The sequence below is a fragment of the Camelina sativa genome, chromosome 15, assembly GCF_030686135.1.
Source record: "Camelina sativa cultivar CO46 ecotype springtype chromosome 15, ASM3068613v1".
NCBI classification, from domain to species: Eukaryota; Viridiplantae; Streptophyta; class Magnoliopsida; order Brassicales; family Brassicaceae; genus Camelina; species Camelina sativa.
The window spans coordinates 5047442-5068771 of NC_141894.1; the positions used below are offsets into that span (position 1 = coordinate 5047442).

Here is a 21330-nt window from a genome sequence, read left to right on the forward strand (position 1 = left end):
TTTTTTCAACCATATCTTATTTAAAACTTTTTTTCTAATAGTTATATTTATGTTATGTCTTTTAAACTCTATATATATATTTTTGTCTCTTATTAGATAACCAACAAATCATTTTTCGCTGATACAAATTTCTTTTTCATGAATCTAAATAATATGAATTTTAATATTCAATATCCAACATTATTCTATAATCTAAGTAAAGATTTTAGAAATGATAATAGTAATATAGAAATTTAATCAACTTTAATTATGTAATTGCATTTATTTTTATCGGAACTCTTCGTAAAATATGTGTTTTTTTAAGATTGAACTATTTAATCTTTTATTTTTAGAAGTTGTATATTTTTATTATAATTATTGGTATTTTTAAAATTATTTTATTAGAAAACTGCATTTACTTATTATAATCGTTCATATAATATTCTCACTTAGGATCACTTCATCATAATATTTATTTATGAGTAATAGAAATACCAATAACTGTTATAATGCTTGTTACTCTTTAAATATTTTTTCATAAAGTATTTTATACTTATAATACATATAAAAAAATTTCAAGGTTGGCTTGACTCATTATTTAAGTGCTTTTCCATAATATTGTTTATTATAAGTTTATTTTAATGGTTGTGTTTATAATTTTAAAAACTCACAGTTATATATATTTAATATGTGTGCAGTTTTAGCCCTAGAGCATTTTTAGATTTATTATTTTACATATATTATCAAACGGTTTTATTACAGTCAAATCTTATTATATAAAGCTTGATGTCAAAGTTATTCATTAACAAGATCGTGACACATATCAATTGTATCATTCAGATATTCACACATGTCAATTCTAAATTTTAATAAATTTAGAAAATAAAAATGTAGAAATTCAAAACCTACCATAAAAAGGTTTTATATAAAAGTAAAATATAGAAAATAAAACCTAATTTAATTTTAAATTTTTTTTATAAAAAAAACCTTGGTAAACTTCCAAATGTAAAACAAAAGTTTGTTTTTAACAGTTTTAAAAATATTAAAAGTCAATTATAAAAAATCATAAAATTTAAACAGCTTTAAAATTTAGAAAAGCTCATTATAAGGAAATTATTATATATATATATCATAAAATTCGAAATTATAATATTATTTACTTATTTTACAAGAGAAAGGATTAATTACTTATATATAAGATAAAAAAATGCTTGTGAAAATTATACAATCAATTACAGTTTCTAAAAAAATAGAAATACTCACCTTTACATAAATAAAAAGATTGTTGAAGTAAAAGAAAAAAAGAAAATAAAAATAGATCGTCTCATATTTTTTTCACCAATCAAATAATTTATTTAAAAAGACTACTATTGTAATATATAAGATAGGAGTATGTAAGATTAACGTATGCGTTTTTGTAATTATAAAAATGTTAAATTGAAGAAACATATAATAGGTTATTTAATGTGTTCATATAAAGACAATTTGATGGTAGTAGTAAAGACTAAAGAGTATATTTTAACAGTAAAATATATTAATATGTTTGTGTATACAAATACACTTTTAGTGTTAATGTAGATAGTAGATTTTTAAATAGATATACATTAGTGTATTATAGCAAAAAAAAAAAGAAAAAATATTTTCTATAACTAAAAGTTTATCTCTTTACTTTTATAAATTGTTTTTACTTACAAAAATAAATAAATATATATTATTTGTTAAATTTAATTTTGTTTTAATAATTTTGAACTCATCTGAAACTATTTTCTTTAACTAAAAGTGTATCTTTTTACTTTTTTTATCAAACAAACAATAAATTAAAAGAAAATATCTCGGTTAGTTGTCCAAGCCGGAAGGAAAGGGTTTACAAAAGAAACTTCAGAGGTAAGAGAACGCGAAGCACAAGCAAGACAATCCGCCTTCGTATTTGACGCACACGGGATCCAAGAGATGGAGAATAGTGGGAAGGACTCCCAGCGAGTTAAACTCATTGAACATGTTGGAGAAGGATGTCCAATCTTTAGGGGATTGCACCATAGTGAGTTGACAAGCGATCCCTGCAACAAGTATCCGCTTCATGGCCCACAACAACGCTTCTAACTCTGAATATAGCGGGAGGGGCTCCGTCGTAGACACTTGGCCCCCAACAACAATGTTCGCTCCTCACCAACACAACACCACCAGCCCAATCCTGAATGCACATTGGTTGCTTTTCAAGAACCATCAATCTGACAACAAGGTGAAGAAACCTGGACATCCGAAGACGGAGATGGAGCTGACATGACCGCCGTAAAAGAGAGTGTCTCTTCCGAGACTAACTTATCGCCTAAAGCCTAAGCAATTATATCATTCGCCTTGATCTCTAAACCTTAAAAACTTTTTTTATTTATGGTCTTTCAGGTTGCCCATAAAATCCATGGTAATTGAAGAAATTGATCAGAATCACCCTCTTGAGAGGCACCCCTACAAAAAAATAAAATCCAAATTCGAGTACACCGACTCATATGGAAAACCCTCTGACGATACCGGAGTCTGAGATAAATCTCAAACTTCACACGAGTGAGGGCATTCAAAGAAAACATGATTAATAGTCTTAACTGTAGAGTCACACTTTTTATACCAAATATCACACTGGACACCTTGGTGTGTCTATTTATTTTTCTAGATAGTTTTTACTTACTAAAAATACTTACTTTATATTCTTTATTAAATTTAATTTTATTATAAAAATTCTAAACCCATTCAAAAAATAATAATAACTGAATATACAATTAATGGATAAAATCTAAAATCAAATCGTTAGAATTTAAAATTTAGAACTCTTTGTCAAAATTTTGTTTAATTGGTTGTTTAGTACATATCATTGATATCAAAAAAAAAAAATGGCATTTGCTTAACTATACAATTTGAAACATTCTTGAATCCAATATAATGAGTGAAGCTTATTAATTAACATACTAACTTTTACAAGATTACCACAGAGATACCGAACAAGAGCAATCAAGCAAGCTCTGTTTTGAGGAGATTAAGTAGTTAATCGTGGATCTGATTAGGTATATAAGCAGAGTTGATGCAAAAAGTGTAAAATTTTAATCCCATCAGATCTAAGAGTCAAAAGAAGACACTGCACTTGGAACATAAGAGCACGTAGGCATATTACTATATGGTTCAGCAATTTTCCCGAGATCCACTTCTTTGAAGTATCCCTTTTCTCCAATGATGTAAGCTTTGTAGCGTCGGTTCGATGCATCAAAAACCACGACGCGGCTCTTCTTCTCGTCGATAAGGAAAGTACCATCATATAGTGGTCTCATATCAACAACGGCTAAGAACTTGCTCCACGACACGGCACTGGGCTCTATCTTAGTAGTAACCCAAATCTCCATCCCATATCTATTCGAAGGCTGGAATAACACCGCAAGCTGCTCTTCTCCAAAAGCAGATAGAGTCACAATATCAGGATAATAACAAGACTCAAACGGTAGAGGCAGATGAGGTCCAAAACTCTCTTCAGTAAAATGAAAACAGAGTAAGAAATCAGGTACGTCTTCTTCAAAATCCTTACTTGCAGCTTGCCAGTACATATTTCCCTTCAAAGATACACCACAGACACAGTACTCGATAAACCAGTCACAAGTGACATCAAGAACCCTCCATGAGTTAGACTTGAACTCGTAGATCTCGGTCACATATCTCTCCGAATGATGACGATTAGCAAATCTCAAGATTTTCTGGGCACTGCAGGATTTGCTTTTGTCGTATCCCAGAGCATAACGATACAAGATGAGCATTCTGTCGTTATCAAAATATTTTTCGACGCAGATCCACCGAGTTTGGCCGGTATACATATTCCACACCACAATACTAGACTTGTCTTTTGTGGTGCTTCGATAAAGTGTTCCACGTTTTGCAAGTTAATCGGACTGTTCTCATCGATTTCACCGGAACCCTAGATAGTATTATCTCCTCTACCAATTCCTTTGGAAGGTACGACATCTTCGCCATTGCTCTTTTCTTTATAACTTTTTCTATAAAAAAAAAAAATTGAACGTATTTCTTCTTATTTCTCAAGTACAAAACAAAACTTTAATTGCAAAAAGAAATCAAAGATCAATGGAACAGAACAAACTTAGGTTCTTCTTACTTTTCATAACGTGTCGACAGTCTCATCTTTTCATCAATATAGTTTATTCTCACAGAATCGAAAATTTCCTAAGATCGCTTTAAATCTTTTTACCAAATTAATAAGGTTTCTAACATCAACAAAATACAATAAATATGCAAATTGACTTTTTCTTTTTTTTTTTGTTTTACAAAAATTCTTAAAAATTTCCAAAACAAAAACAAATATAGGCTAGCAATATACACAGGTTCAAATCTAATATTTTTTAAAACATACCACAAATTATATCATAAAGTATATAAAATTACATTAATTAGTATTATACAATACTAATTTAGTGTTATTGTATTAACTGTAACTAATATCAATTAAAAAATAAGTTAAATCCATGCATATTGGAGTTAAATAAAAATATAATTTATTTGATGATTTATTGAAATAAAAAAACACACAAACACAATATTTACCATGCATCTGCTCAGGCTAAGACCAGAGCATGCTATTAGGCTTTTGCCATAAATCTTTACCAGTTGAGCAATTGGCTCTTGGTAGCTGCAAATTTTTTCTGGGTATGTTTCCCACAAAACTTGGTTTTAAAGGTTGAGTCTGCCTCTGTTTTATCTCGTCAGATCATATTTAGTCCACATCCGTACGATATGAGCTTGCAAATGATACATAACTGATTTCCCTTCAAGCGATGGCCAGTTGGTATAGTTCATCTCTGATCCCTGAAAATGATTTTAGAGTTCCTCTTGGTAATGAACACTTCAACCGCAAAACTTGTTATTTTATAATATATAATTCTGAAATTTGAAATATAATTTAACTTTCCTTTAAATACAACTAAAAAAGTCTTTTTCCAAAAATACCACATTTTAGTTTTTTTTTCCAAAAATACCACAAAAGTTTTTTTTTCCAAAATTACCACTAACACAAAAAAATTGAATTTTAAGCATGTAAAAATTTTTTTTTTATGTTTGGGTTGACAAATTTAGTTTTAGGGTTTAGTTTTTAGGGGTAGGGTTTAGTATTTATAATTTAGGAATTAGTTTTTAGTATTAGAACTTTAGTTCAATTATGTGGTATTTTTGGAAAAAAATACATTTTAGTGGTAATTTTGGAAAAAAAACTAAATTGTGGTATTTTTAGAATAAAAACTTATTTTATTTTAGTGGTATTTATGACAATTGCCCTTTAACTTTTCTTAAATACTTCCCCTACTAAGTATTTAATAACCTGGACTCATAATTGTCGTTTTACACACGTATGTCTAAATTTAACAGTCACTACTGGTTTGCAACTCTTACAGCCTTGTTCAAATGGTTGCTCTCAAAATTTTAGAATTTTACAAAAATTGGGGCTTTGTTACAACAAAATCTCAGGCCAAGGTACTGTCTGCATACTCCATCGCCCTCTGTTTCACGTATTCGACTCTCTCCTCGTCACCTACAGATTTCTCATATTCCAAGTACTTCTTGAACAAGAACTGAGAACACACAGCACAAAATAGTTTAGAATCCATGGTAATCAAAAACACTTTATGAAATAGATTTAGAGAACAGGCTGTTCCGCACCTTCATCTTCTTAGGAGGCAAGCTCAAGCTAATGGCTCTCTCGAATAAAGATCTAATTACATCCACTTCTCCCAGCCGGATCTCCTGTACAAAGACAAACATGAGATTACAAGTTAGAAATGCTACAAAGATGGCAATGAAACATAAACTTTGGAGAAGCAGAATATAAACGAACTTGGTCCAGATATACACTCCACAAGTCTGTTCTTTTCGGGTATTCCCTAAGAACGCCTTCAAATAGTGATCTCCCTCTATCCGCAACTCCACATTTGAACTCAAGGATAGCAGTCTGTGATATGAACTTAATGTGCTTATGGCGTGGAAGACATAGCAAGGCACGATTCACAACGGATTGAATGCCTTCCTCGTTTTGTTTTAGAGAACATTGTATTTTCCTTGACCAAATCTACAAAAAAAAAAAAAAAAAAAAAAAAAAAAAAACCCGTCAAATACAATTGGTTAGAGTGACGAGCCAAGCCTTGCTTTGAGAAGATAAAGATCAAACAGCATGTACCTTGCAAGATTGCTTGAACTTCTTAATCATCTCATCAAGCAGCTTATCAGCCAATTTATGTTGCTCTGTTCTCTCATACACCCCCAAGAGTGCAAGGTAAACTTTTTTTGGGTCACAGTATTGACGAGCCCTTTCAAACACTTTCTTAACAGCTTCCTGGAGATGAGAAAAAAAAACGAGGGTTAAGTAGCAATATATAGCCTATTACTGGTAACATCTAAAAAGCGTTTGCTGGCGTCTTCTATCTACCTCTGGAGGACTTCCATGTTCATTTTCCAAATTGAAGTAAGCAACCCATATGTTTAGCCTTTCTTCTTCCTCACGGATATTTATAGTCCTCAAAGCCCTTCAGTAGAAATTAAGTATAAGACAAGATAAACAAAATGAATAACACACGTTAACTTTAATGCTTTACCAAGAAGATTTAGATCCAGACGGTTATAAGATTATGTAATATTTATAGGTCCCAAAAAAACAGTTTATATCCTAAACCTGTATCAGTAAGTATCCCCTTGAATGATACAGAGTAGTTAGGAACAAGTACCTCTCAGCAATTGACCTGGCTTTCTCAATATCAGCCAAGCTGAGCATGAACGCCATATATTTTATCCAGACAAAGCTGCTGTTAGGAGAGCTTCTAACCAATTTCTCAAACTCATCAGCACTCTCAGGTGCATGATTCTCCAGCAATCTTCCTTCAGCAGCTTGTATTTTTTTCTCTCTACACAAGTAGATTTTTTCAACGTGAGTTGAAACCAAATATATATATAGCATTTTGGTTTTTTAGTGAGGAACTAAAGAAATAGCCTTATTGAGGAAGTAAAGAATTAGCCAACCTTTCCTCCCTGTCTTTTTGCTTTTCCCTTCTCTTGCTCTTTTCATCTTTATCAGCTCCCTGTAGTTTTCCATGATTCTGACCGTTGTCAATGTCCGTCTCCTCAATGTCATCAAGGTCAACCTCAAGCGGAGGGATAGAAGCCCTCGACTCTACTTGAGCAAGAGCCACAGAGGTTCCACTATGTTTTCCACCGCTTGTTTCCTGGAACCCAAAATCACCGACTGCTGCAAGTACTTCTGACTTGGGATCATTGATTGGATCACATTCCATGTTTGTTTCATTAGCATTCTCTTCAGACGGTGTCTGTGCGTCGACATCATCACCACTCATAAGATAAGAACTCTTCATGCTGAGCGATATACGTCGCTTTTCCTCGTCAAGCTAGAGCAAACGCCAAAATGAAAAGGAACATCACTAAATATTCCGTATTAACAGATATCACAAAAAAACTATGTTCAAGTTAATCTCCCAGATAATAGTTACTGGGGTCCTAGCATAAGACTAAGAGGAACAGTGGTTTTCAGGAAAAGTACTACACAGCACTAACTATTTATGACAAAAGACCACCTACCTTCAAAATTTTTGCGGTGACGCTCTCTCCGGCCTTATATCTAGCTTGTATATTCTCGATACCATCATCGGAAAGCTGTGTTTTGTGACATAATCCATCCTACAACAAAACAAAAGGTAGACAGCAATGAAGTAAATTATTGCCAGTCTGGTTACTCTACTAAGATGATTTGAAGCAGCATACAGCTTGGAAACAGATTTTAAGGAATACACAAAAACTAGATCTTTACCATGCCAGTTTGACCTATGGTAATGAATAAACCATAGGGCTCCACGCGTTTGATTCTCCCAGAAATCATATCTCCAACACGGAGTTTCTTCAAGTCATAAGACTCAGATTTTGGCTGCCCACCAGCATTTACTGTCTTCAAAGTGACTTCTATCCGCTTAGATAAAGGCTCCACATTTAAAACCCTACAATGTATATTGGTAAGAGCATAGCATAAAGTATATTATAAAATATCTATCTGACAGGAAGTCTGCATTACCTGCCAGTCACAAGTTTTCCTACTGGGAATTCCTTTTCGGGATCCTTAACAAAAGTATCACATAGATTGGAAAGTAGAACTTTTGCCTCGACTGTCCTTGAAAGTATAATAAAACAACCTTTCGACATTGTATTTTTGACATAACCCTGTGAAAGTTCGAAGTTAACATAAGTTCTACCATGAAAATAATAGATTGCAAAGTCATGGTTATTAAGCCAAAAATACCTGGACGCCCATATCAGGAGAAAGATCTTCAATCCTCTCGAAACGCTTGCAAACATTGTCACTGCAAATCATAAGGTTAATACGTAAATTAGAAACACTTTGGATAAAAAATTTACAAGCATGCAAATTTCAAGTTCAACTAAAGTCAATACAGAGAGGAAATCCCATTAATATTATCCAAAACTGAAAACTAACGAAACAGCCATGAATTGAAAGGCTGATGATGAGCTTTTATCAGCACTTTATTTAAACTCAAACAGATATAACCCATAATAAAAGCAACAGAGACAGTAATGCGTGTTATAGGCAAAAAAACTTACTTATTACTACAATCTTCTGAGACATGGTCAGAACTCATGCCATCTAGTGATTTCCGTAATGAGAGTTCAATTTGCCAAGTCCCTTTACTAGAACTGCTGATTTCTAAGACCTTGCATTTCACAAACTGGCCTTCACGGAAACCATCTAATGGATTGGGGACCCATGAATCATTGATTTCAGTAAAATGAACTCTCCCAAATACATAAGGGCCTATTTGCACACGAATTCCACCAACACCAGGAAGTATCTTAGAAATTCTTCCACCCAGAATGTCTCCTTCATGAATAAAAAGAGTACCATCATCACCAGGAATGCTACTGTCTAGATTATCCATTTTGCTGCCTACACCATTGGCGATGCTTTTGTGGATATCAGGTAGTGGACGCTGAACCAACCGTAACGTTTTTTTCTCTTTATTGTACGTCAAAACATAACCTGAAACAGCTTTACCAACCGGAAAACGCCTTTCAAACTCCTCAAGTTCATGAGCTTCGGATGCAGTGTCCAAAATGAACAAGCGTGCCGTCACGTTGCGAGATATTGCTAACCAAACCCATTCCTTATCCACTTTGTAGACATATCCACTGACACATTGTCCAGCAGAAAACTCAAGTTGTTCACTCTCTTGTATATCTTTCAACTCACTGGAATCTGCTTAAATTGCAACAACAAAAAAGAAAGACGCGTTATTGCCTTGTGCGAGCAAAAACTTCGTATGTAATTTTTTTTCACACAAGCATACTTGTGACACAAATGCATTATAAACATTGGTAATTGAATTTTTTTTCGCAAACATAATGGCTAGCAAGGGCATCTTAAATCAGATAAATTAAGTAGAACACATTTATTTACACTATCCAAATATTGCAATCTTTGCTAGAATAGACTAACTAAAGAATATATATTTTAAACCCTAACGGCATGTGATTGTTCTGCAATATATTCTAATGTGAGTCAATGGTATAGGTACAACATTTCAATTCTCTTTGGATTACCTCTAAGCATTGCAGGCTTTACAGAGAGCTCCCAAAGTTGACTCTTTTTAATATCAGTATGACACGGTTTTGCAACAACCCTTGCAGACATTGATTGCCCAACTCTGAATTTGGCAAAAGGTTCTTCACTTGTACTAACATCAGTTACCTATTCAATCAAGATTTGAGACGTATAAGCAAAATCTTAGTCCACCAAGTACTGAAGAACGAGTATTACAATCTAAAATGATAATGGTAAGTAACACAAGAATCACCTCAGTTATATGGATTCTTCCTCGGAGACTGTGGCCAAAGTTTACTCTAAGTTCAAAAGGCTTTATTTCAGTAATCTGCAAAGTATAAGTATATTAGTACGAGGCAGCAGAAGGTATTGTGGCATAGACGCAACTAAAATATATCTACTGTCGAAGACAACGTTGGTAGTTGCCAATTTCTGATGCTGTACCTTCCCAAGATCAGGATAATTCCTATAAGATTTTCAGTTTTCTTAGAATTCCCTTTTCATTATGTAAAGGTTTGCTATGTGAAGTTTCAAAGTAATTCCATAGATAATATCTACATTCTGCTGATGTTACAATTTCTACTGCAACAAAGAAAGAAAGACGTAAGAAGAAAGGGCGATAGTAACCTCGGCGTGGACAACAGAACCAACTTCACAGCTGGATTTCTTCTTTGCCTTCTTAGAACGGGAAGTCTCAGAAGTCCCGGAAACAGAGTCAAGAAGTAAAAGCAACCTCCCAGAGGATAAAGGGTTTTGCACAGCCTCAACAGAAGCAACAACACTGCCCATAGAAAATAATTCAAAAAATTTAGCTACCATTATTAAGTAACTACACCAGTAAGGACAGCTATATATATTGCCAATAATAGGAATATTGAGTAGATAGCATCTCAACTGCCACTGTAAGTAAATACAAATTCACATTTTCTTAGTTTAATCAGGCACGAGATTGGTAACAAAATCAGGCTCACCTTTGTCCAGTGGAAAATTGTTTCACTGGCAACTTCTGTGTGTTATAGTCCGATACTGATGCATATCCTATAGTGTAATCATACTCTGGAATCGACAAAACCTGGAAAACAAAGGGCAACTCTGAGTAACATGCACTAATTATTAACTTAATGCAATTATATACTTACCAAGTATTGCTCCTTCACAATCTCTACAACCGCACTGACCCTTTGGTGGACTTCAAGTTCCTTGGAGATTCCTCTTTTACGTTTCTGAAGCAAAATAAGATATAACTTGTCATAAGGCAGCTAAGATCAGCGTCGCCATCCACTGTAGCCTGATTTGGACTTATGTGAACTACGATGTACATGCAAGAAAACTTGAATAAAACAAAACTTGGCCAGAGTATATCATCTTAGAGTGAAACCTTTTTTGATTGACTGTTGGACACCTCCTTATTCAAGTTGTTTATGAGTTCAGGCCTCAAAGACAAATCGACTAGTCTCTCTGCCCTCGAAAGATCAAGAACAACTGCATTGACAACAGAACCGGGTACCAAAGTAGCTCCACCCACTACAAAAAATGCCATAATGCATCAGACAAAGATTATGTACGGATGTATTCATCAAATACAAATACAATACATATGAAACTGAACCTAGAAACAGATTCTCTTGTCATACAAAATGACTTACTATGATGCAGAGGTATAAAACCAAGGACGTTATTAATATTTTCAAAATTCACCACCACACCCAGCTCATTTTGTTCCTGTATGGTTCCCTTCATCAAACCCCCAATGGAGAATTTCTCAACCCAGTTACACTCACTTTTAGTAATATCAGATGACTGCAAGTCCGATATCTGGACATATAAACAGTAACAGTTAGAACAAAATCCTTCTTAAAAAAACACATGCGAAATTCCCTGACACAAGCTCAAAAAAAATGCAACATACAGTTTACATTAATTTTTTAGCCCAATAAAAAGTAAAAGGTATGTCACAAGAACACCACCTTCTCATCCATGAGGAAGTACTCTTGGACAAAAGAAGCATCTACAGATGCGCAAGATGACTGTTTCAATGAAAGAGTTATCCTACTTTTTTCTTGATTGACCTGAAAAACATTACAAATGATCAAGATCTTATAACATCTTCAACAAAATGAATATAAGGCCCTGAGTCAGCGTTCACATACATCAACTATATTAGCCCGAACCGATTGTCCAACAAAGAAGGATTCTGACAGATCTGCCCTGGGTTCGTCAATTGCCTTAAAAAAGAAAAACCAACAAATTTCAAGAAACAAAATATGCCAACAAACATTTGACAAAGAAAATTTATAGTAAAAAACAATCCACCTTGCTTCTTGGGGCGAAACCAGTCAGACGACCAAGAAAACGGACAAAGCAGCCATTTTCAATCAAGTTACAAACATAACCCTGTATATGATCATCAAAAATAAATGTGAGTTTATGAACGAATTCATCCACACAGAAATTACTATTTAAAAGAGGCAACTACTCACATGAACCACTGAGTTTGGCTGGAGCTGATTAAAATCCGAAGGAAGCTCTTCAGCTAACTTAATAAGAGAATATTTTGAAGAGAGGGCCAAGTTGTTGCCTTCAATGTCTACATTAAACAGAAAATATTACTCCCTATAATCATCACGTATCATCAACCACTAAAATAATTAAATTGCAAAATCAACTCTGCCTTCCTGAAACTAGATGGGTCAATTTGATTAGTTTTAGATACTACACAATGAGAGATGAAGCTGAATTAACAATCACTTGGGGAAAGAACTACTCTCATAAAAAGGTTTTGCTCTCTCCGGTCCATCAGCATCCACAGAGAGGTAAATAAAAAATCTACCATTGTGAAGTTTAGACAGTCTACCTCCTCCTTTAAATATGTGAAGGATATATACATGAAGAATTTGCAACAATATTAATAAACATACCTAGTACCAGCAGCTTATCAAGCTCATATCCAGGTCTTAAAAGTGACTTCATTAATTTTGCTTGCTCTACATCACAAAGAGCAACTCAGAAACAGATGAATAAAAGCAAAACCCAAAATGAACGCTTGTGTGGGTGAAAACACATACCATGATGATCAGCTAAATGTTCAGCAGAAATTGTACCCTTGAGAACACCTTTGGATTTAACACGGACAATGACTGCCTGACTAGTTATACTATCAATTATCCCAGATACAATGCTACCTAACTTGATTGAATCGTCTTCAGAAACACTGTCACAAATGATTTACACAAATGTGAGCAACACAAGTTAATGATATTAAGGCAGCCTTAATGGCAAGATGATTATAAGATTAAAAAGGTAAAACCTTGCTGGCTTTATCATCAAACTAAGGGTGATCCTTCGAGAACCATGAGCCGCACTGGTTACTCTACATTTGACAACCTCTCCGACATGAAACACGGAATCTGGATCACTTCCAGGCTCTAAACCAAGTTCAAATCTGCTTAATTAAAGTTAGTATAGCATATTAGTTTAAGACCATCAAAATAGAAAAACTTAACCAAAGCTTTTATGATGGGAAAAAATCATATGTACTATATCACAGAATAAAGAATCCAGAACTGAAAATATAACTTTATCATCAGAGCAGTTGACAATGTTGGTTCAGTTCCCCATGTAGGGCAACGGTAGTTGAATTACAACAAAAGAGAGTAGCAATGACCTGGGAACAAATCCTTGCACTCCATTATAAAAGCGAACAAAGCATCCATGCTTTTCAATCTTTGTTATCCAGCCATGCGTCACTAGACCTTCAGTTGCATCAGTGTAAGAACCCAAAATTGGAAGTTTCGACTTCACCTGAAAAGAATAAACATTTCATCTTTACTGCATGAGAACAGGGTTAAAACGGTAACAACCAGAGTTGTTAATAGCAATAAAGTTTATCCACTCCTGACCTCCAAAAAAGATACAAGTTTGAGACTAAATTCCCTCTATATATTTTCATCTATAGATAAGTGAAAATGCTTGATAAAGAAAAAACTTATATTCCATTTCCAACCATTTTTAAAACTTGATAAAGTGAAACCTAGAATCAGCAGATGAAAATAAAATAAAAAATTATATAAAAACGAGATGCAATTATCGGATATATCATAGAAATTATTTGGAAAGTTCTAAGCGTCCTCTAAACCAACAAAACTAGACATCAAGGAATATGAAAATAAGCTAACAAAGTCAGATCCATTATCGTAAGAAAACTTACAAGAGTTTTTTTGTAGGTAACAGTTATTCTCTTTGACTTGCAGCCAAGCACACGGAATACTAATTCAGCTCCAACCTGGAAAAGAACATCATTCAAAGCTTATGCATGCTCAACAATATTGAAAATTAATCATGTAAGATCAATGTAACATTGTAACCAACCTTGAATTTTTTCCTCGGCTTCGTAACTTCAAACTCAGACATATGTCGAAGTGGGCACATCGCTTTGAGACCACCGGGAAATTGCACAATGGCACCAAATGAATCAACAGATATGACTTTGGCCTTTGTCACCATACCAGGCTTGACATCTGAGTGGGAGAAAACTGGACCTTCAAAGGCGCTTTCCTGCTCAATTTAAAAACAACATGAAAAGAAGGAAACAAACAATTGTAAAACAGGAACAAAAACATACACGCACGATAGAGGGAGGTATAAACGTATGATTCTCCACCAAACTACTGCCTGTTGGCAATTAGATTGCAATGCAGAGGTTGAAATGAATAACTGGAACTAAAGAGCTATCTATTAGCACGCCTGGCAGAAAAAAATACCTTTAAAGTCCCTATGGCCAACCCCTCCATCTGCTTAAGGCCGAGTATTCGAACACGGATGTGATTTCCTTCCTTATACTTCTTTTCCAGTTTCTTTACTTCATCTCCTGCGGCATCATATGTCTGCAATTACGGTAAATCTCAGGTTAACAAAGGACATCAAAAGCTTTATCTTTCAAAAATGAGAATAGCTCATTGGACATACGCTAACGTATGCTGGAGTTGATGCAGGCTTAGAAGGAAGTTCCAGAAGAAGGCCTGATTTATCAATACGAACTACTTTTGCTTCGTCGAATATGCCGCCGCTAGAAACATGCTGTAAAGAACCAATACAAATTTACAAAAGTATTTTTTAGAAAAGAGCAAAGGCGATGAATCAATACAGGTACATCCACGACCACAAAACATAGATCAATGCTGTCTAAGGTATCAAAGGCGATGAATCAAAATTGTAAGATAGTGGATGGTCATACTATTCAAGCTTAAGTACGAAAAGGCAGTGGTAATAATCACTGACCCTTTATTTAAACCTTAAGAGGTAGCTGTCAAACCAAATTTTCTCAGTCATTTTATCTTAGTGGAAGCAAACGGAATTAGTAACTTACCAACGGAGGAGCCTTGTTACAAACAAGATGAGGGTTCAATGTTAAACCAACAGCTCTAGATGATGGATCGATAAACAATATTCTAGCATTAACCTGAAAAACATAAAGAGCATTTTCTGCAAGTTAATCAAACGTCAAAAAAAAAAAAAATCTTTCAATGAAGCATATAAAGCAAACTTTCAACAGTATAGCGAAAGAAATTACTGCAGAATAAGGAGTGTTTAAACGATTTACCAGAACTATAGTAATCAAAGAAATCAAGTTGTGTTAAACATACAAACAGAAGGAATGTATGCATTAAGTACCAGTACTCAACATTCTCAACAATGAGATATATGTTTAACGTAACTTTGTACCTACAGCGTTAGGTACAAATCCGAATACAGTTGGATCTTAGACAACTGCTTTGAACAAGCCTTTCAACTTAGGACATATAGAATTTGAATCTTGTTCAGTTTGGGTTTATTAGATGTGCGATATGATTGAAAGTCAATTTTCTAGCCAAAGACGATAGACCCTTAATTTTAATGATTTTCTTATACTGTTTTTGTTTGATTTGATTTGATTTAACCGAACTGAACACCCCTTACCTAGAATCCTTGCAAATAAGTACAAAAATTCTAACTACAGAAAAACAAACATGGAAGTGGGACTACAAGATCTGCAAACTATGATGAGATATATAATAGAAACACCGCATATAGAAAAATCAGAAAAGAGTGACACCAAAATGCATACCGTCTTATTCTGACTATACTCATCCTTCCAGCTTTTGTTAGACAATGGATTTTTTAGATGGAAGAGATCAACCTGCACATTCGATGAAAAACGTAACTCACATGTGTCAACAAGATTTTGGGTTAAACATGAAAGAGACAGTTCTATTTCAGATAATAATGTACAAGATCAGGATCATTAGTAACTTACCGTTCCGTTAAAGTAAGTAAGAAAATCGAACAGTATCCCATTCTCAAGAACTGATTGCACACGAGCATTAATCATCATTCCGGGGATGAGAAGATCAAAGGACATGCCATTAAGATCCTTGGTCTGCAAAATGGTATTCATGTGGTTAAGGTTGTGTAAATTTAGGAACATTGACTCTGTATTTTTCAAAGGAATGTTCAAGACATACCAGACACTTCGCCACTGAATCTGGGTCAGAATTAAGACGAATAATTTTACGTTCTCTATCGATCTTTGTAACCACACCCTGAATAAGCTGCCCAGTCTTCATTCTTGACTTCTGGTTTCCTGGAATATTCAGAAAAAGGTAAATGAAATTTTCACAACTCAGAAGCAAACCAGAAAGCCAGAAAGTTCGTAAGAAAGATCAAATGCATCAACAAGGTCTTTGAAAATGAATATGAGATTAGGATCCTCTAAAGTGTTTCCCTTAGTTGGACATAGATAACCCAACTTTATCATAATGAATGTTAATAGATAAACTGAATATCATTCCCCTGATGAAATCAAGTTCAAAGTGAGAAGAGAGCTAAGAGGCCAGTGTAGTAGTTCAACCCAGTTTCTTACCATCATCGCATATTTCGATAAATCCTGTGATAGAAGGTAATCCAAAGTGAAGTATATAACCATGGTCTTCGACGCTTTTCACATTGGCAGAGAAAACCTGAACAAGCATTATGGAAATGAAATAAAATTAATTATTTTCAAACAACACATAACCTATCAGCAATTAAAAACTGAGTTGTAAAGTACGACCCCAGTTCATTGATACAAAATCTATAGCTTAATTTATTAAAACCAACTAGCATATGAATAAATAAAGTCTAAGCTGATCAGGCATGAACTCTCTCAACTCCTTTTGGCTCTTTGAATTGCTTTGGCTATGACAATAAACTTAAAATAAAAGTACCCGCAAATACATATGAATATCTTAAACAAAGGCAGAGCTCCCAAGTAGTACATAATTTTGAAATTAAAGGAAAGTGAACCAAGTATTGACATTACCATCCCTAGTTGAAAAGAATCAAAACTGAATCCCTTGTGCAATAAAGAAAGTCGCAATGAAAGCCATATTTTTCTTTTGCCCGCCTCCTTCGTATCATCATCTAATTGCAATACAATGCAGGGAACAAGCTGACCCACTGAAAAAATGTCTCCAAGGAGTTCATTTTCATCGTCCTGGTTTGCAAAAAGAGGACCAACTCTGATTAGATTACAGAAAAGATAACGGAAAGTGGTCAAGATGACCATCGTACAACAAACACAGCAAATTATAGCCTACAGCAGTTACCTCAATCCCAAGATCTGTAAAATCTGACGCCTCACTTGCGCGGACTAATCCACGTAATCCTCCTGGAAGACTAATTACAATATCCTTCTGGTTTACTTCAGTAACAACTCCCAAAAGCTTCATTCCAGGGGAAATATTCTGAACATATATTTGCATAAACATCAGAACAGGAAAAGTAGAGATATAAAATCTGCTTAAGAAAAACTTCTAGGAGACTAGGACAGTAGCATCATGCGTAAGTAGCAAAACGCCATAGGACGGTACATCAACGGAAGAATGCACATGTGTTTAACACGCTAAAAATAGGCATGTTAGAACTATCTATCTAGATACAGCGTCAGAGGACATAGATTCAGAAACTTAGTCACTGTAATTTAATGATACACCTACGGATCAGTATCTTGATTTAATCTAGGTTGAGGTAGTTTTCCAACAATGTTGATCAAACCATTAATTCTGAGGTTTATTCGTATGTACACTAACAATAAGTCTCTTATGCTGAACACAGGCATGAACATATAAAACAACTCAAATATATAAGACGATTTCCGAGTTATATATACCTTAGTGGTAATCTTATTGGCATATCTTGGCCTTTTGCCAGTAAGGCCGCCAAAAAGCAATCCCAAATCGTCTGCATCGTTAGGGATTTTCTTTTTTTTAGACTTTCCACCTTTACTCTTCTTAGAAACACGCTCATCAGCATCAAACTCAGCATCCACTTCTTCATAAATTTTCTCACGCTCTTTTCTACTCAGAGAACTACCTCCACCTGACAATCAATTAAGCATATAAGCAATAAGTAACTCGAAGTGGATGCTCAGAACAAAGAGCCATTTGATAATTCGCTACCTAATCACATCATGAAACCGAGTAAAAGCAAAAAAAAAAGAAATTGAATAGTTCATTGCATAAAACACACAGAAACTAGAGGGAGAAAACAAACCTCGAGGGAAGTCAGGAACATCTTCGAGCTGTAGAGCGGCTTCAGTCCTAGCAGCTAAATCGTCCTTCGTCTTCTTAAACGGTTTCTTCGTTGGTTTAAAGGACTTTGTAGAATCGTGACGTTTTCCATTAGCAATTTTCTTTGACGACGGTACTCCCATATCTCCAATGGCGGACGCGAGAGAGAGTTGGGAGCTCGTTTTTTTTTTTGTGTGTGTAGGTTTTATGTGTTTGTACTTTGTAGGGTTTAACATTGACTAATGAAGAAGACGTTTTTGTAGGGTTTTCTGGGAACCGCCTGGTTTGTAATTTTAACCAGAAATTAAAATCAAGAACCGGTCGATTTGGATTTTAACCCAAAAAGAAGACGTGATGGGCTTATTATATGGGCCATTATTGTAGATAAATGAAAAGGCCCATTGTAGAACATTCTCGAATAGACACAATCATCTTCTTGTAGAACAATAGAACAATCTCATTCTCATGTGTGAGACAGCACCGGCGACGGAACTGCGTTTCTCTTAGTGTGGTGGATTCATCAATCATCAGGTTTTGTTTTCACGATCATATAGTTTTTGCATGTATTAATCTGCTTCAAAAGTTTTCACAAAACTTTATGAACTTGTGTTTCTAATGCTATGGAAACTCTTCTTTTGTCCCGTTTTGTTTTAGGAAACATTTGTTAGATTCGTTTGCATTATCTTCATGCTATTTTTGAAGCTCCTTCTTTGTTGTTCCTGATCATTATTCGTTTTACTTAATGCTTTATTTTTGTATAATTAATATGTATTCGATTCTTATCATCGCATCTCTTATATTCGTCTCTTTTCGTTTAGTCTTTTTTGTTTTAAAAGAGATAACTTTAGGTAATCTGATCAAAACAAATGTTAATTTAGCTGGAAATTTTTTGATTTGTGTGCTTTAAATTTGGTTACTGTCTCCATTTTGAAAGCTAAAATAGCTGTAAGCTCTCTTTTTATTGATTTTGACAGGTTTTAGCTTTTAATTGATAATGGGGAGGAGCTATAGTTACAGTCCTTCACCACCAAGGAGTTATGGTAGAAGGTACAGAAGCCCGAGTCCAGTGGGCTACTACAGAGGAAGAAGTAGAGATCCCCCAACCAGTCTACTGGTTCGCAGTCTCCGGCACGACTGTAGGTAATAAAAGACTGATCTGTCAAGTTTTGCAAGTCTTCACCTTTTGACAATTTTTAAATACTCCAATTTTTGTTTACTATTTCAGGCAAAACGATCTTCGCAGACCATTTGGGCGGTTTGGTCGTCTCAAGGATGTCTATATACCTCGTAATTATTACACTGGGTGAGTGATTACTATTACCACATAAGGCACTAATTTCTTTCTGTTTGTATGACTTCCTGCTGTCCGACCCAGCTAGCCTTTTTGTAAGTGTAAGTCTATTGCCTATTGGTTTATCAAATTTTGGTTGTCTTATTGGAAGTGTTGAAGATGAAGAAGTAGGAAGATTTATGTGCATGAGATCAATGAAGTAATAAGAATTCTTTATTCGGGACTACAGAGGGTAAGTGAGTACTGACTACTGAGTACTTTTATGTCAGTTTAATATATTTAGTTTGAGAAGGGAGTTCGTTTTTATATCATTTTGAAGATGCTCTTGTCAAAGTCGAAGTTAGTACAGTCATTCAACGAGGTTAGCAGCCAGCTGATTGGTTTTACTTGATTGATTTGATTCCCCCTGTGTTTGTTGTACTTCGAAGTTTTTTTTTGTGGGATCATGTTTGATGTTTCCTTATCTGAATCTTAAACATCAAATTTGGTTTAGAGGAGATGTACTTCTTTTTTAGATTTGTAGACCGGATATTTGATGCTATCAACTTGCAGGGAGCCTCGTGGCTTCGGCTTTGTGCAGTACTATGATCCTGCTGATGCTGCAGATGCAAAGTATCATTTAGATGGCTATGTTCTCCTTGGACGTGAAATTACTGTTGTATTCGCAGAGGAGAACAGAAAGAAGCCCTCTGAAATGAGAGAACGATCAAGGTGAGGCTTGAATTTCACCAAGTTAGCCTGTCGATTAACATATTAAATAACTCTATAACTATTCAACTGTTCAATGCTTTCTCTCTGTCTTGGGTTTGTTAAAACAATTGAATTTCAATTTCAGGGGCAGAACATCTACAAGATCTCCTGGCTATTCACGTTCACCTAAACACAGAAGAAGCTATTCGCGTTCACCAAACTACAGAAGAAGCTTCACGCGTTCACCATATGATGATAGGCGCCATTCAAGGTACTGTGATAGAGATGCTTAATCCCAGTTTCGGTTTTAGGTTTTTAATTGTTTTTGTTTCGAGAAAATAGTCCCGAATGTATAACCAAATCTACTATGTATAAGGTTTTGGTTCTAACTCTTAGGGGTATGCACATATGATATTACTTTCTCAATATATATCTTCTTACATACACACACCATAATATTGTACATTTTGAGCAGATCGGTTTCCCGGGGGGATAGGGAGGGATCATACTCAAGGTCAAGCTCAAGGTCTCGGTATCAATCAAGAAGCAGAAGCCCGAGTCCCGGATACTGAAGGTGACTTGCTATGACCTAAGCAGGTGATGATGAAGATTGGGTCTGGTGTTGGTGTTACACTGTGGGATTTAGTAATACGTGAGTAAATAAGCATTTGTGATTTAGTACTCTTTGAGACTGTTGTGGAAGAACAATAAATCATGGTTGGAGTAGAGGAGAAACCATGTGTGTTGTTTGGTTTCATTTCCTTAGCACGTTATGGTAGCTTTTGTATCTAAACGGTTGACATCTATGCTAGTGATTATTATATCCTGTTTTTACCGGAATGAAATAGCGGCATAGCGCTTTACTGATTTCGAGTTTCCACTACATTATGAAGTGTCCAATGTATCATGTATGTATCTGATACCAATAACTGCGTTGCTTCTTTGAAAGTAGACATAAACTATGAGTCTACAACACGGTTAATAATACGAAGGTAAGTTGGATAACATGAGGTAAGTTGTTTATTACTAAGGAGGATCTTAAGTTTTCTCCAAACGCTTTAAGCTGGCCATGTAATCCTCAAACCATTAAGATGTGATGTGAAATACCTAAATCCCAACACGAAGATACGAATTTT

General features: G+C 34.8%; 2 protein-coding genes and 1 pseudogene across 3 annotated transcripts; 1 reads left to right on the plus strand and 2 right to left on the minus strand.

Annotated features, from left to right (window-relative positions):
* Positions 1-2911: 2911 nt before the first annotated feature.
* Positions 2912-4118, minus strand: LOC104748144 (F-box/kelch-repeat protein At3g16740 pseudogene; annotated as a pseudogene). The gene has a single exon (XR_015582999.1). The product of XR_015582999.1 is annotated as an F-box/kelch-repeat protein At3g16740 pseudogene (transcript).
* Positions 4119-5301: 1183 nt separating this feature from the next.
* On the minus strand, positions 5302-18448 carry LOC104745409 (rRNA biogenesis protein RRP5). The gene is made up of 40 exons (XM_087489676.1): positions 18197-18448; positions 17814-18022; positions 17251-17388; positions 16965-17138; positions 16527-16623; positions 16129-16247; positions 15921-16043; positions 15732-15803; positions 14994-15086; positions 14594-14704; positions 14389-14511; positions 13997-14182; positions 13836-13910; positions 13293-13429; positions 12936-13070; positions 12694-12839; positions 12547-12612; positions 12109-12215; positions 11942-12022; positions 11779-11853; positions 11596-11697; positions 11275-11443; positions 11007-11152; positions 10768-10851; positions 10600-10700; positions 10256-10409; positions 9882-9956; positions 9628-9775; positions 8632-9283; positions 8312-8372; positions 8087-8232; positions 7829-8012; positions 7600-7698; positions 7027-7409; positions 6735-6911; positions 6440-6536; positions 6191-6346; positions 5852-6082; positions 5677-5760; positions 5302-5588 (listed from the first exon to the last, which is right to left on the minus strand). The coding sequence occupies exons 1-40, from the start codon at positions 18354-18356 to the stop codon at positions 5481-5483; spliced, it is 5784 nt and encodes a 1927-aa protein (XP_087345802.1). The 5' UTR covers positions 18357-18448; the 3' UTR covers positions 5302-5480.
* Positions 18449-18607: 159 nt separating this feature from the next.
* On the plus strand, positions 18608-21061 carry LOC104745410 (serine/arginine-rich SC35-like splicing factor SCL30A). The gene is made up of 6 exons (XM_087489677.1): positions 18608-18744; positions 19188-19353; positions 19439-19516; positions 20057-20215; positions 20340-20465; positions 20670-21061. The coding sequence occupies exons 2-6, from the start codon at positions 19208-19210 to the stop codon at positions 20764-20766; spliced, it is 606 nt and encodes a 201-aa protein (XP_087345803.1). The 5' UTR covers positions 18608-18744; positions 19188-19207; the 3' UTR covers positions 20767-21061.
* Positions 21062-21330: the final 269 nt, after the last annotated feature.

What these genes read in the sequence shown, in the direction of transcription:
- LOC104745409 (XM_087489676.1), bottom strand. Translation starts at nt 18,356, where the DNA reads ATGGGAGTACCGTCGTCAAAGAAAATTGCTAATGGAAAACGTCACGAT. An exon ending in CCAATAAGATTACCACTAAG is followed by an intron (nt 17,389 to 17,813) that starts GTATATATAACT and finishes ATATATGTTCAG; the next exon opens with AATATTTCCCCTGGAATGAA. An exon ending in CCATAGGTCAAACTGGCATG is followed by an intron (nt 7,699 to 7,828) that starts GTAAAGATCTAG and finishes GTTTTGTTGTAG; the next exon opens with GATGGATTATGTCACAAAAC.
- LOC104745410 (XM_087489677.1), top strand. Translation starts at nt 19,208, where the DNA reads ATGGGGAGGAGCTATAGTTACAGTCCTTCACCACCAAGGAGTTATGGT. An exon ending in CCTCGTAATTATTACACTGG is followed by an intron (nt 19,517 to 20,056) that starts GTGAGTGATTAC and finishes ATCAACTTGCAG; the next exon opens with GGAGCCTCGTGGCTTCGGCT. An exon ending in GAAATGAGAGAACGATCAAG is followed by an intron (nt 20,216 to 20,339) that starts GTGAGGCTTGAA and finishes TTTCAATTTCAG; the next exon opens with GGGCAGAACATCTACAAGAT.